General features: G+C 36.8%; 1 protein-coding gene across 35 annotated transcripts in view; it reads left to right on the top strand.

The window, feature by feature from the left end:
• DLGAP2 (DLG associated protein 2) overlaps positions 1–16,331 on the top strand; it is a 480,112-nt gene that overhangs the window by 220,045 nt on the left and 243,736 nt on the right. For all 35 annotated transcript variants that reach the window (XM_074581683.1, XM_074581678.1, XM_074581677.1 and 32 more), the window contains one exon: positions 6,437–6,469. In XM_074581683.1, the coding sequence (XP_074437784.1) occupies positions 6,437–6,469 (33 nt within the window). The remainder of the gene's footprint in view (positions 1–6,436; positions 6,470–16,331) is intronic.

Genomic DNA, 16,331 nt, shown 5'->3' with positions numbered 1-16,331 from the left:
GTTGGAAAGACTCCAGGGAAAAACAAAGATGAGATGAGTATTAGCAACCATGACTGTGAGGAAAAATTGAAGGCTTAGAATACAAAAAACCAACACCTGAAGGAAACAACAAGTATATGAACTAAATATCTTTTTTTTTTCCTAAGTGTGTTAAAAATTTTACTTTCCATCTGCATAGTTGAAAGCAATGCCTGTTTGGGCTCTATAGGAAAAATCTCTCTAACTGCAAATATAATTTAGCAACAGAGAGAATTTACCTGAAGATGGTTGTATTCCCTGTAATGAAAGGTTTTAGAGAACATTTTAGAAAAAAAAATCTGTAGGTAAATCTCAAATGGGCGTTGCAGAAGAAAAGGCTAGTTGGTTTTTGTAGGTGTCTCTCAATACCTTACCTACGTGGGTGACAACACGGAGCAGGAGATCTCCACAGGATTTGCTCTAGCATCAGCGTGGAACAAAGATGATGATTGAGAATGGGAGAATCTTGGTGGACATGATAAAATCTTGCAGTTTATCCTATAGTTCTGTCATGTTGATGTTTCAGCTGATGGCATTGTGCAGTGGTGAGGTATCAAGAGGAGGAAAAAGCTACAGATAAAGACAAACGGTGTAGGAGAAAAAATAGACGTGAAAAGAGAGAATGGAAAACGTAGTTCATAATACAGTCATCTTTTATTGGCACTATTATAGCCATGTTTAGATACAAATATTGGATTAAAATCCTGAAAATGATTAGAAGTTTCACAGATTAGCCTTAAATTATACCTTGCTTTTCAGCTGCACTGAATAATGCATGGCTACTCTATGTCTCTAAGTGTCACAGAGTTCTGTTTCACTGACATCAGTAAAATGATGTAAAGAGACAGTGATGAAATAGTGTCAGAAACAGTTGTGTTTCTTGCCATTAGAACCAAAATCTAAAGCACTATCTGCTAAATTTCCTCACTGGAACTTGATCTATGTTTTCATTGCTTTCGAAATTATTATTATTATTTTGCATAAAGGAAAGTGAAAAAAAAAAGCAAACAAAGAACCGTATTTCTCTGTGAAACAAAAATAATTTCCAGTTTTCCTCTGATGCATTGAATTCTAGATTCAAATAAGCAGTGATATTCAGTAATTATATAACAGGGGTATGTCTTTTTGCTACTCGGTAAATAGAATTAGACAGGAGTGGGAAAAAAAATAGAGAGAAATCTAAGCAACAGAGAACATACACGTCTGTAATTAAAATTTAAAATAACATAGAGAAGGGTGGCAGCAGGGAGGAGCCGTGAAGGGTCTCTGGTGGTATCAGATGAAAAGAGAAACAGAGAAGTCTGTTACCCAGCTGAAGTGGGGATACGAAACGGGATGTGTGGTGCTGCTTTATGAATGTGGTGCTGAGGTGACAAGCTATCCCCAGCACTGCTTCTCAACTTTGCGCGTTATTTCTTGTCATACTGTCATTGCCATATATCTCGGTCAAAACTCATCCAGATTGGACTCCATAATCTGGGTAAGCCCTTGCTGAGAGCATGGTGTACTTTAAAGTGTAGATAACTATTAAATACCATCCAGTATTTTCTTTAAACTGATTTTAAATCCTACTAATATTGTGTTGTCTTCGCCTTATTAGATTGTATAGATTACATGGGTTCTTTGAATTGTAATTTATTCATAATGTCTGGTTTGTATCTTTCATCCAACCCATATATTGTTTTCTTTATGATATTGCATATTGTAAAATCTCCTCTTTACTGTAGATTTTATTGTACTTTCACCAGCCATACAAGGATAATTTATACAAAGCAAGGAAAGGTGAACATGTTTAGCAGAATAACTTATCTTCACTCTAATTTAAAAGTGAATGTTGAACTCAGCTTTTTGGAGAAAGAATGTTGGCATTTACATGTCTACGTTGATTATTTTTAGTTTTACTTATCATTTAGGTTAGAAAAGAAAAACTGTAAAAATAAAATGAATTTAATATTATTTGGGGGGAAAAAAGAGCTTGCGTCTTCATGATAAATTTGTTTCTTCAAAAGATCTTTCTTATGACCTATTTTGTCAGCAAGTTCTTGTATCCAGGAAGATTATTTCTGTTGGCTAGACAATTTCAACATGACAGAGTGAGATTAATAATATAAATACAGGTTTTCCTTGTTCTATTGATTTATTGGGTCCCAAATCTCTGAACACTCGCCCATCTTAGCCATTTTACTTTTGAGAGCAATGACAAAGAAGTTACTCATATGTATGAGTGTTTTCAAGAATGAGCATCTTTGTTAAGTGCAGCTGATTAGCAACATATTAAAAAGAAAGAATACCACTTGTGAAAGTATCGTTATAATACTTTAGATGAATCAGATATGTAGAGGCATAATCCATTAGTAGGCATTGTGAGAAGGAGAGGCTTAAGAAGTATCTTTGCCTGAAAAGTGGTAATGTCCCTGCTCATATTCCATCACAACATGCAGTAGTTTAAGCACTTTCATGTCAGATGTCATTTCATCCAGCATGGGCATACAAAAGTTACTTGCCTGAGGCTGAGATTTCACGATTCCCTTGAGCCGATCTATGGGCTGGCCAGTCCTGAAAAGAGCAGTCTTGGTCTGCCCGCATTTGGCGACACGTTCCGTCTTCCCTTGTGCCCTACATTAGCATTGTTACAATTGGTGGGACACTTGGATCAGGGGACTGCTCTTACCAAGACTCGATTTTTTTCATTTGTTTTTTCCTGAAGGAACGTGAATACCAAGTTGCATGTGGGTCAACAGACCCATTCTCATTGCAAATAGGCAAACTGCATACTGTGCCATGCCAGGATGAGTACGAGCAGTGAATTGCGGAGGATATTATTTCCCTCTGGTGCTGGTGAGGCTGCACCTGGAGTACTGTGTTCAGTGGTTGGGGCTCACTGCTTCCAGAGGCATAGGGAGAAATTGGAGGGAGTCTAACAGAGGGCCCTCTGGTCAGAGTAGTTGAAGGAGCTGGGCTTATTTAGTCTGTTGAGGTGTAGATCTATAGTGGACTACTGCTATTTGAAGGAGAGTTACTGACAGGATGGAGCCAGAGTCTTTTTAGTGGTGCTGGCTGATGTAACAAGGAAGAATGGCCACAAACTGTAGGCTGAGAGATGCAAGCAGGACCCTATGAGGCTGATGCAGCACTGGAGCAGGCTGCTCACTGAGGCCGTGGAATCTCCATCCGTGGTGGCTTGCAGGGCTTGGCTATCAAAACCCCAGCTGAGCTGAGCTCCTGTTGGTGACAGCCCTGCTCTCAGTGGGAGGCTGAACAGACGACCTCCAGAGGTCACTGACAATGAACACTAATCTCTTGCTGTGAATGTTATTGTGAAGATGTTGCCTAAGTCTAAGACCTCTGACAACACAAAAAAAGGAATAACTTATAACTATATATAAACTTATAATCGTAAAAGCGATTTATCGGTTTATCTCATGCTAACATAGGTTTCTAAGGCAGGTTAGGTGGCTGTTTATTTCCACTACTTGGTAAATCTTCTAAGACTAGTTTAGATTTTGAACAGTAATGCTGAGACACTCAACCTTAGCTGTGGTGCGTCTCAGCATAAGCTATGTCATTTCACCTGATGGAGTGGTAACTTTTTACACTGTTTTCATGTCCTTCATTGCTGTCATCTGACCCCAGAACTGAAATTTAAATTAGAAAATTTCCAAATTAGTACAGATGTTTAGTATTGAGCTATGTTCCAGAAAGATCTTTTCTACCAAGATACAGCAACTTCCTTATAGAGGAAAGAAGTTCAAATAAGTTTCAAGACATAGCTTCTTTACAGGATTTTAAGATTTCTGTATTTCTGTATAATGCAAACCTACAAATACTTGAGTGTGATGCGTATGTTTTATATGATTTTAGTCTTGGAAACTTAGGATGTGCACTCTCTCAACAATTGCCATAGAATGTACGGATCTAAATAGACTTCATTGTTTTTCTCTTTCTCTGTCTCTTACACACACACAGAGGCTCCATGGAAAACAGTGCTCCGTACGACCTCCCTGTGATGTTGTTCACGTGTCTAGTAGAAGTGGTTGTGTTTTTATTTGTCACTCGATCTGTATGTGTCAAGCGCAACAAAAAGGGTACCTAGTCCTCCCCCACAGTATCAAACTACGGTGGGGAAATTCATAAACAGAGGCTTACTGGTGAATCATCCACATCCGCAAAGTCTGCTTCTTACCAGTGTAGCAGGAGAGGTGCTGCTGTGAGTTTGAAATTTTTCCTGGCCTCTGGAAGGCATACATTGATAAATTAAAACAAAATCTCCCCCATGAACTCTCCCCAGGGATGCTGAGGTAGGGGAAGAAACACCTGGCTCTCCTATAAACGTGGGACCTTACACAAACACCTGAAAGAAGTCCAAAGAAGCAGTGGTCTGGCAGGGATAGTGCTGACACCTTGCTAGCTTTTGGACAACTTTCTGGCACCAGTCGTAGCTGAAACCCTTATTTTGTGGTTAGACTGCCTACCCTGCTGCAGATTTGCAATATTGGCACCAATTTACGTTAGGGAGGAAATGAGGGAAGCGAATAATTTGTACTGTTGGGCGGGGAACTTTGGAAGATGGTGTTTAGAGCTGCAAAAAATGTCAGGCAGACTCTTTGGATTGTAACAAACCAGTGAAGCAGTTGTTAGCAGGACGTAGAGGATCAGCAAAAAGTCAGAAGTTCAGAAACCAAGTCTCAGCTTGTTCTTCCTTATCAATCAGGATAATAAACTGCGCACAGACAGGCAGCCCCTCTCAGTAAAACCTCAGAAAGTCTTTGAATTAAAAGTGAAAAAAAGATCTTCTGAGCTGCTCCCTCTGCATCACTTCAGGTTGTGGCAAGTGCTTTTTTCATCCAGCAGTGAAAGAAACAGGCCTGTGTTATCTGAGACGGGGCTTTTCATGCTTTTCACTGGCAGTTTTTCTCAAGCATGCTGTTGGGGTGTTGTTTGGAGTTTGTCAGATCTGCTGGGGACACTGGTGAGTCTATCAATAGACAGTTCAGCTACGTGTTTCACGGTGCTGAACTGCATCAAAATGAATATCCTATCATGCAACTTTATGCTGTTTTAAAAGTTGTGACCCACCTATCAGCAGCAGAGTTGCCTGGATAAACATTATTTTTCTCATTCCTTTACCTCGTGCACACTACAACCTCTGTCAATGATTAACATTTTTAAAAGATATGAAAGATGTAGGGTCAAGTACCGTTACAACAGTGGGTTATGGTGAGACAGCCTCTTACCCGTATGGACAAAGTACTTCTAAATAACTGGCAATGTCACAGTGGCACTATAAAGGTCACTACTCAGTGTATGTGTTTCCTATTCTACGTTTCTGACTTTTTTTGCCTTCAAGTCAAGATCGCAGCTGAAGTCCAATGTCCCATTTGTAATTCAAGGCCAGAGATAATTTCAGCAAGCTTTTGAATTGGATTTGTATGTACCAGGCACGTTAAACTGCTTTTTGTACTGAGTTTATACAAAAATGTATACACACGCGCATGTATGTGTGTGCCTGCGCATACATATATTTGCCTCAGCATACTTGTTGTTATTAGAGGTGTAATTTTTCATCCGAGTGTTAAAATGGAGATTTCAGAGGTTTGGGATTCAAAATACATTGTGCTGTCTTGTTCTAGTAGAATTTTTTCCAGTATATCAGAATTCTCTGACGACTTGATGACATTCTCTGTGATTTCAATTGATTCTGGTATTTGGATTCTAAACAGTAGCTTTGTTCTGCTTGGTACTAACACCTGACGCAGCTCAATCTCAAGGGATACTTTAAAATATTTCCTCCATGTGTGTATATATTTGTACATTATGCAAAATAATTTTTAAGACAGCCAACTTCCAAATAGTGGTGTGTGAATAATTGTACGTTTAGAGACCGTCTGTTTGTTATGATGGAGTTTTATTTCCTTCATTTCTATTCTTGAATATTTTGCAGAGTATAACTGCACGTTATACATTGACTCACTCCTCTTGCCTGGAAGGACTTGGAAGTCTTTCATGAGAACGGAATATAACAACTCTGTCACTATTACTGTTTGCCACCTCCAATCATAAAATATTAGGAGGCTTAAACTTTTTATTTGAGTGACTGTTATCACTGCAGTATTATACATCTACAAATACAAAAAAGTCATGCGGAAGCAAAAAGTCCTGCTACATGAATGCATTCAGCTGGAGTCTATGAAGGTGATAGTTATAGAAACGTAACCAGACATTTATATAGTTCTATTTAAAAATTCTTCATGCAAAAACTCTTTTTTGAAAGTTATTTTGCAGCTGTTAAAAAATGGGTGCTGAAAATAGAATTGCATTTTTCATGCTAACTTTGAGTTCTCTAAGTTTTGTTATATTTGGATGTAATTATGACAGATCTTAAATCAAGAAGTTATAATTTTTCTCTTTTTCTTTGCAGAGTCACAGTGTACACTTTGTGGGGAGCCTGAAGGTGAGCGTTTTTTCCTACTAATATTTTTCAAAGCAACTAGAGTTGAACGCGTGACTCACATGATACACACATACAATAGATTGTAAATGGTATCCGAACGGTGAGAACCAATGAAAGACATGCTTCCCTTTGTTAGATACCAAAAAATGAATTGAATTAAGCTGAGTAAAGCACAGTACATGCTCCAGGCAGGAAATAATCTTTAAGGACAAATATTCCACTAGGGCAAAAATTGAAATGTTTACTTCTTATTCTTTTGTGTGTTTGTCAAACTAATTTGGGGTAAGAGAGAGTGTGAAGAGACATTTAAGGATATCACTTTGAGGATGGAAAACAATGAGACTGGACATAAAAGGGAAATGAGAAAATGTTTTTATATTTGATATTACATTTACGGAGAACTGTGAGAGACTAACACTTTTTAGCAGGTGAAGTGAATAAATATTGCTTCTGAAATAAAGATAATTAAGCAATAATTGTTATGCAGTGCAAATACACGTCCACGTGAAGGTGTTTGGTGGTTTGTTTGGTTTGGTTTTTTTCCAAGTGACTAATTAAATGCCAAGGTGAGACCCACAATTTACCTAAATGAACACTGAAGCAATGAGATTATGATTTTTAAAGTAGGCCATTATTGAGGAAAACCTCTCTAATTCATTTATTTATTAACATTGGTGCTATTATAAAGAGAATGTCAAAAAGCTGACCTTAGTTTCAAATCAAGCATCTGGAGTCTTTCTAAGAAACGTAGTCCAAAATAGCAAATGTAAATGCTGAGGCAAAGTACATTAGTTAAAAAATAAAATTATAGATTCTAGGCTGTTCCCAAAGACATTCATCTTTATATCTTGATTATTTTCTGAAAAACAATTTAAACTTCTAATGTTTTATAAATTTAGGAGGGAGAAGTTATTAAGACATGAAGCCTGGAAGTGAAAGGCTTTGAGACCTTGCAACTAATGAAATAACTCAGTAAATTAAACATTAATTATCTGCTTCTCGTTTGTTATCTACTGACAAATAATTGTTTTAGAGATTTGTTTTGACTTTACATTCCTATTAAAATAAACAGTCAATTCTTGATTTGTTAGTTTTCTTTGTCCTTTGTTTGATAAATTTATAATAGCACAGATACACATACGAAAAGGAGAAATAAGACAGGTGCTTGTTTGCCTTTCATGAGATATTCTTTCATGATAAGATTGTCCAACTTTAAAGTTATGCATTGGATTAGTTCTGTTTTATTGCATGCTCTGCCTGCTTTATAACAATACTTCTCCTTTCTTTTCATTACTGCTCTTTCATACTTGTTCAGCGTTGCAAATTTTAATAAATGTACATGGTCTTTGTAAAAAGGGAATTCCAAAAAAATATCAGTAATAAAAATGTTTAACATTTATATGACTAAAAGCCCACAATCAAAAGATAATTATAGGTATTGGTGTAGGAACAGTCCTCAGGAACATAATGTTCACTTTTTAGCTGAGTAGAAATGAACTTTCCCAGGAGTGAATGTCTTCTGGATCACCATACTCTCCCCTCAAACATAGTATGACTGGAATGCTAATTATTAATTCTCTGCCTCATTTTTAAAAATATTGACATTATTGTCAGCTCAGATTACTGACAAGATTTAGAATCTCTTTTCTTTGCCAGATTAGCACTATTTCTGATCTAAGACTGAACATTCATAGAAGTTTTCTATATGATTTTGTGATGAAGAAGTAGTTACTCAATAGATATGACTTTAGTTTTTAAAAGGCCATTCTAAAAGAAACTTCACATCTTTTTCATGTGAATCAAAACCAAAAAACCAACAACTCAAACCTCAAAAAATATAATTTTCCTCTGGAACATTCTTTAAATTTTGCTGTGGTTTCATGTAAACTAATTGAGTTAATTACTCAAGTAACTGAGTAGTTCTTCCCTACTTAGAAAACTAGGGAAGAACTAAAAAATCAACTTCTTGCAATGTTTTCTTTTGCAATGAATTTCTGACTTTTCTCTGTAGCCTTCTTCAGAAATTTGAGATACTCTGTGGCTTATAGCTTGCATTTTTGGTATATGAGGCAAATTCAAAGAATATCAGTTAATGGTAAATACCATTTACCTGCAGGTTCCTTGTTGCTCATCCTTTTCAGAAAAAATCAAAGTTCTCTAAGTGTATTAACGTACTTTGAGATGAATTTGCAAAATTGTAGCACAGCTGTGCCATGGTGTAGGCCTCCTGTATTAGTTTCCAAAGTGGTAGGCAGAGACTCATTCATGAAATAGTGGATGTGGAGAAATCTCACTGATTTGGGAGAGAGGAAGACAAGGCTTCACATCTCACCACTTCTGAGTTCCTCTGAGGCTGTTTATGCCATTTATTGAAAAACCTACAGGCAGCTGGTGGTGCGTTTCTGAACACCTTCTACCTTCTATAAGAAAGGTGTCAGAGTGGAAGCCTATTGGAAGCCACAAATTCTGATTGTCAGGTTGGTCAACTGAAGTCCTCACTGGTCTTGTGATGGTTCATCCTTTCTCTAATCATCACTCACCTTTCAAAACCAGCAGTTTTTTCCTGGATTACCATTATGTCCAAGTGTAATAGGAAACAGCTGTGTAAAACAGAACTCTTTGCTGGTGCTCTTTGCAAAGTTTTTAGCATTTAGTGTTGCACTTCAGGAAACAAGTGCATTTATCTGCATACATGTTGTTGCACAAGTGTGGGACAATGTGGGTCATGTTTCATAGAGTGAAAAAATATGGGAGGGAAATATAAATTCTCAGAATACAGATGTTATATGTGTTTCGTCTGTGGAATTTGTGGATCCATAGGTAAATGTGTATCATGTGTCCTCCTTTGCAGCCCATCTAAAGAGGATGATTTGGAAAACACTGAGGTCTCTGACAATCAGTCTTTTGTATGAGTTGCAAAGGCTTTTGTGTTCTGTTTCAAAAATCTTGTGTTTGCTCTGTGTTATTGACAAGCACATCAGCTACCATTCCTGTCAGTGTGAAATGTTTGAAGACCAGGAAGCCTATTTTATACCAGGAGGAAACTAGAGTTGCAGAAGGCAGAGCTAGTGGTCTAATAAATCCTATTAGTGTAGCTACTTCGAGCTGCTCCATCTTCTGGAAACGCAAGAACAGCAATGATGTGTTTTCAGGGAGATGACAACAGTCGCCTTTGCGGAAGTGATCTGCAGTTGACAGGTTATGTTGTCATGGTAAACACTGTTGTGCTTTTTTTTTTCTTTTTCTCTTCCTGCTCAGATTTGAAGTGAGGATGGAATGTTATACAGACGTGTCTGGCTCGGTCTTTGTGACAGCCAGTGTACTCTGTTAGAAAGACTGGTGCATAAGGAGTTTCAGGAACAGTTATGCCTATTAATCCTCAAGCGGATGTTTCTGTTCTGTCTAACTCCTGGTATTTATTCACAGAAGTTTTTGAAAGGACTATATTAACAAATGCAATTTTCTATATTACCAAAGCAGCAAACAATTAAGCTTGGTGGCAGCTAAGATTTCAGTTGACCACTCTGTCTTCTCAAAGCCTATGCGAATGGAAGCTTTTCTTCCAGGCTTTTTGAATATCCTTCACAAATCCAGTAGTGACCTGCTGTTTCTATTCATGGCTTTTGCCTCTGTATTTTATAATTATTCTGTTTCTTTCCTTCTTAAAGATAAATGGGAAGTCCTGTACAACACCAGTGCTTTTCAACTTTTGTAAAAATAGGCACCTCTACACATTCTTTGACAGCACAAGCTTTACCTAAACACACAGATCTGGAAAATGTGGTGTTAAAGAGGAATACCACTGAATGGGGATGTCTCTAGTGAAGTTTGAGAAGAATTAATAAAAGGTCTGGCTCTGTCTAGCATTTCAGCCCTCTCACCTGTTTCAACAGAAGAAAATAATGATGAAGATACAACTTGTTTCAGGTAGTCCTTTATCCACTAGAAGCTATAGATTACTGGATCCAGGTGAAGCATCATTGTACGCTCTGCTTCTCCTCAGACACTTCCCTTAAAATTAGGGACAGCATGGAAAAATGTATTTTTCCAAGTATCTGCTTGGAAGGATCTTGCCAAGGGTCAGAACATGGGAACACTGGCTTTTGATCTGACCCTTTGTTGATGGTCTTAAGGGCTTGTTGGGTTCTTTTCAGTTTGAGGTAAAAAACAGTGGCTATGTGTAGAATTTTGGTTGGATATCCATGGGAGAGAAAACCCAGGCTAACTTTGCTGTAGGTGTTAAGGTTTCTCTCCTATTACTGTGGTGCTGATTGCAATTTCCAATTTATTTAGAAGTATTCCATGATGAAAATAAGCTTCTCTGTGTAGAAGCTCCTCATGTGTTATGAGGGTGGTAGAATATGCTGAGCAATTACGCAAGGACCGTGGAGTAGGTAGTAGGCAGTCCTACCTATAGTTCACTCTCTTATCTGGTACGTCTTGATCTTGCAGTCTACATACAGACTGTGGTATTCATATCTCATTCTGCTAGAGATATTATGTGGCAAACGTCCTTTCACTTCCACAGCATTTAGTAATCAAGTCTGGCTCACCATGGACTGTAAAAGATACCGATATACACAAAGGCTGTGAGTAACAATGCTTGTCTACTTTGCTGGGATCTATGTTAACTTTAACATGATGGAAAGAAGTTTCATTATGAACAGTTCAGTGAAGACCTCTAGTTAGGATGATAGTTAAAGAAAACAAGCAAAATAGGAATATTTCTAAGGAATGAATTGGAGAGTATAATGCAGTACATTAAAACACCACTTGTGCATTCTGGAACTACTCTATCCTGAAATACTGAGTTGAATCTTTTCTTCCCACCACCACCAGAAAGGAATATAGCAAAGAGTTTAGGAATCTAGAGATATATAGTAAACTTGCCAAGATACATAAGGAGCAACCCCACATGAATGAATATTTAGATGGCTTGCTCCATGTAATTTAGAGAAGGTGCCAATCAAAAAAAAACCCAAACAAAACAAAAACCACCCTCCCCCCAAGAAAAAAAAAAACAAACAAAAAAACCCCAACCAAACCAAAAATCCCCCCAAAATATACATCTACTGCACTTTCCTAATGCTGTAGTAAATGGTGCATGCCATTTTCCATGGTATCATGGAAACCATGCATTCCCGTTTCATTGTATATCCAGACCAAGTAAACACTCAAAAGCAGAACAAGTATAACTGAGGAAAGGAAATACAGTCGTGGAATTTGGTGCGACGATCTGACTTCTGAGATTGATCTCAAATTCAATTAGCTCTGGATGTTTCAGTGAACAGTAAGAACGTTGCAACAAATTTGGGAGGAAAGTACAGTTGTTATCACCATATGCTTTTATACAGAAAAAAACCTCAACCTGTCTTTTAGTAGATAAAGGAGATACATCTCCTAGGTGTAGGTTATTGTAAATAATTTTTGGGTTTATTAACTTTTTAGTTACTGTAGACAGAAACTGAATACCCTACTAGGAAAACCTTTGGCCTTGTGGAAATCTAGGTGTTCCTTCTGCAAAGGCCTCGTGAGTTTCTAAGAGTCAACCTCCAAAGAATAAACTGGAGGTTCTCCCTTTCCTGTCTGATAACTGAATATTTCTAGGTATATTCATGCAGTGGGGCCACTGTACGTCCAAAAAGTACATATTGGGGTGTATTACTGCAGTTATCTGAACTTTTGTGGAGGTTTCCATCCAAAGCGTACAAGGGCACTCAGAGAGATGGCATACAGAAATGTCTTGCTCTGACATAGAATCATAGAATCATTTAGGTTGGAAAAGACCCTTAAAATCATTGAGTCCAACTGTTAACACTACCAAGACTAATGAGACAGTCTTTGCACGCACCACAGAACCAGACCAGTACTGTGCTGCATGTATTGCACACAGTGTATAAAATATATGAAATACATATCAGTGCAGAGAGATAATGATATTCTTCATATTTTTATCCCTCGTGACCAGTGGCAGCCAGAATCGGGGTCTTCCAGATTGTCCCAGTTTAGAGGAGGAACAAAATGAAATTAGGTTTTGTTTAATGATCTTTTGTATGCTCGCAAAGAATGATGAAGTCCTGGGCAAAAGAAGGTTCAAAGAGTGGGAGGAATTTTCTTTGCCCCCAGGTAACCAAGTCTGGTTTGGGGGGGTTGTTTGGTTTGGTTTGGTTTGGTTTTTTGTTAAAATAAAGAATGTGGAAATTTATTTGTTAAAATAAAGAATGTAAAGTAGGTAGTTCAGAAAAATACCTTAAACTTGGCAATATGTCTTGATATTGATGATGTTCCATCTGGATAGTTCTGGCACTGAATATAAACATTTCCCTTGGTATCTAGTGGAAAACTATTAGAGGCATACTAATAACTCCAGAGAATTTTGCTAATCTTCATTTCACTAATCTTAACATTTAGTAATCCACACTGAAAACTGGCAGTTTTACCACCATTAGCGATGACTTTCAAGAGTCCTGTAGTCTTAACTTTTTAAAATTTATGCTGTATTTACTAGACCAACAGTTATCAGTAAAAAAATTGACGTTTTCTAAGGAAGCAAGGTACCTTTCAATACACATAATCCTGACAATTTTTAAGGAAACAATAACACATACGAAAATCTACTTTGCCTAATTTTAATATTGCTTCATCTTCTGCTAATTGTAAACATTTCACAGTTTTTTGTTCAAATTAGAAAGTTCCTTGTTCTGTATATGTGCCACTGAAACAGTTAAATGGACTATTCTTCCTGCAATCAACATGATAATAATAATTTAGAATTATTAATTTATAATTATAATTAATAATTTATAATTATTACCTGAAGTGATGGACGTAATGCTGACTTTATTCAGTCATGTATGAAAAATTTTATGTAAATACAAGGTCAAGGTCTTTGATCTATCTGCTTTGATCCATTTGTATGCCAGCACTTTGGGTTTCAGGAATAGTCACATTTGTGTCACTGTGTGAACTTCCATGCTAGCATTTAAATAATAGGTTCTGGTAAAATCACTGGCAGTTTGAAACTTACTCCCGATTGCTAATATACCTTTCTTTTTTGTTGTTGTTGTTGTTTTTTTAACACTATAGCTACTACGCTCAAAGTGAAGTGATTTGATTTTTCATCTTCATGGCAACTTTGTCAAGTTGCATAGAAATGTATTGCTATCATTTTCTATTGTGTAGTCTGTAAATATTAAACCTTTTTTTACCCTTAGATCAAAAGGAAATATGCAGGTTAGTTACACTGATATTTTAAAAATTAAAATAACCTGCAAAATTTGGAGATTGTAGAAACCTAAATATTTTTAAATGTCTTTCTCACAGGGCTGATGTGTCTGATTTTGCTCATTAATTTCTTTCGGACAACAAGTTATAGTGTATTCACAGCGTCCATCATTCTTGAACAGTGCTGAGTTTTATATAAATTGGAGAGATGTGATGTGTATCATGATTTTTAGCAAAGAGTTGCAGTATGTTTTTATTCAAGCAATATTGAACAACATGTTGCTAAGATCTCATTATCTAGTTATACTTGAAATATTTGAAGATTTAATTTGGAACTCTTCTAAATTCTGTAGTTTATATTTGTATAGTTTGCAAGGTTATACATGGTATTAGTAAAATGAATACTTTTGTCTATAATAAGGAATAAAGTTGCCCATTTTATTTGGTTGTGTTGAAATCAGGAGTGGAATATCTAAAGGACTGGGACCTGTGTAAGCTGTGTGAGATATGCTGATCTCAGTTTTCGTACATATCTTTTACAGGGTATCTTGTGATAATTTAAGATAAAAATCTTAAAATAAAAGAAAGAAATTCTCAGGTGTATTTTAAGAAAACAAATTATTTTCTTTATAAAGGTGTTTTCCAGGCCTTCACCTGTCATTTAGATTTAGAATAGATTAAATTCATTGTTCAGCTGTTTCTGTTTCTCATATAGAAAGGAAACAGCTGTACTCAAAACTGCATTGTTGTCCTTGGTTTTTTTCATCTACTGATTCACTCTCCTGGGTTGTGCAAATAAAAAAAATAAAAAAAAAGCTGATTTAATTTGAACAAATAGGATGTAATCCCAAATGTTGAATGTATTATTTGTACATTCATTTTATGTTGTTATGTTGCTCCAACATGAATGAATAAATGAAAAGCTGATTTGATTTCTGGGGGGGGGGGAAGAGTTGGCCTCAAAGGTTATAATCAGCACACATTTAAGGTTGCATGCAGTGTTGGTAATGTGAATATTTCCTCTGCCCGCAGTGAATGAAGTTACACGCGTTAGTTGGTCCTATAGAGGTCAGGTCTTCAGCATTTGCTGGAGTAGAGACCAATGTCAGTAAGGTCAGTGCAGCCTAGAAGATGCTGATATTTTAAATTAACCTTTGAATAGAAGTATGCATGTGTATATACAGACTTTTTTCCCCCCATTTTTCTTATTTTTTAACGATTTTGCATGGTTTTGTATTACATGAAATGTCCTGTTTTGAGTAGTCATTCATATACGTCAAATTTGTTCACTGTATGTTAAATTCTGCAGTAGCATATTTCTCTTAAGATATTATTTTAGAAGTAAGTATCATAAATAAGAACATTTATTTTACAGTGTGAATTTTCTGTGCTTTCCCTTGTCTTCTAATTTCCATGCTCTGCAATGCTTAGGGTTTGTGTATTCATTCAGCTGTAATATACATATACATAGCAGATCTCCTTAAATTGAACAGTAACATCTCCTGAATATTGCCTGCAGCTTCTAGGTTACTTTTTATTTCAGAAGGATACTTTTGTGCCTTTTTAGGATAAGAAACATGATAGATTTCGACCAAAACATACAGGTAATTTTTTTTTAAAAGGGAGTACATTTCAACGTTCATTCCTTATTTAAGTTACTAAGGATTTGACTGGGTAAAGTTGAAGTGGCAGGTCTTACGGGTCTGGTTTTTGTTCTGCAGTGTATTGTCTGGGGTGGATGGTTCGACTTGACTTCCACCATCTCCCTCCCTGGATCTGCCCTAGTCCCAGGCTCAGGGCGTGCTCAGGTGGTTGGTCTGGCCTCTGCAGGGCAACTGATTTATAAGGAAAGCTAGACCTGCCTTAGCTCGCAGCTCAAAATCTAACAGTAGCCTTGTGCTACAGGGGAATTGTCAATACCTTTGCCTGCTTCTAGGAAAAGGTGAAGCTAACTCTAGGCATAAAGTTGAACAGCAGTGAGATGCAAAATGCCGTATAGTATCACCGGATCTTCTGCATGCAAGAATAAGTTACAGTTTCTCAATCGGTGTTGAATTCTTCTAGGTAGGGGGAAAGTCTGAAAAAATCAGTGGTTGTAAGGTTTGAGAACCACAGCTGTAACAGAAAGCGAAGAAATCTTCCTTTCCCATCACCATACACTGTGACCTTCAAGAGCCAATATTTCCAATCCATCTTTTGAAACCATGCACAAATAAATTATATGATTATTATTGCACATATGTACACATTTCATTCTGACTGAGCAGATCATGAGTGATTTTTACTTTGATTCTGGATCATCGATCTGAAAAGGTTACAAAACAGTGTACTAGGAACCCTTTTCTGAAGCCAAAAACCAGCATTAATTTAAAAGAGATTTCCACTCAGAAGGAAGGGTGACTTCTCCTAGAGTGTACGTTTGCATAAATCTTAGATAAATTCTGGCAACATTCACCTCAACGAAGTATGAAAATCCCGAGCTCTTACCTTGTGCAGAGCTACAAGGGATATTAGTGGAAATATTTTGTAGAAAAAGAGCAAGGTCTTTCACAGAAAAGAACTTCAAGCAGAATGATTTATACTTCTGTACCTACTGATTATTTTCCATCAGTTTTCATCACAATTTTAGTCACTGGAA

Source organism: Larus michahellis, chromosome 3 (genome assembly GCF_964199755.1).
Source record: "Larus michahellis chromosome 3, bLarMic1.1, whole genome shotgun sequence".
Classification (NCBI taxonomy): domain Eukaryota; kingdom Metazoa; phylum Chordata; class Aves; order Charadriiformes; family Laridae; genus Larus; species Larus michahellis.
This window is presented reverse-complemented; position numbering and strand designations above follow the sequence as displayed.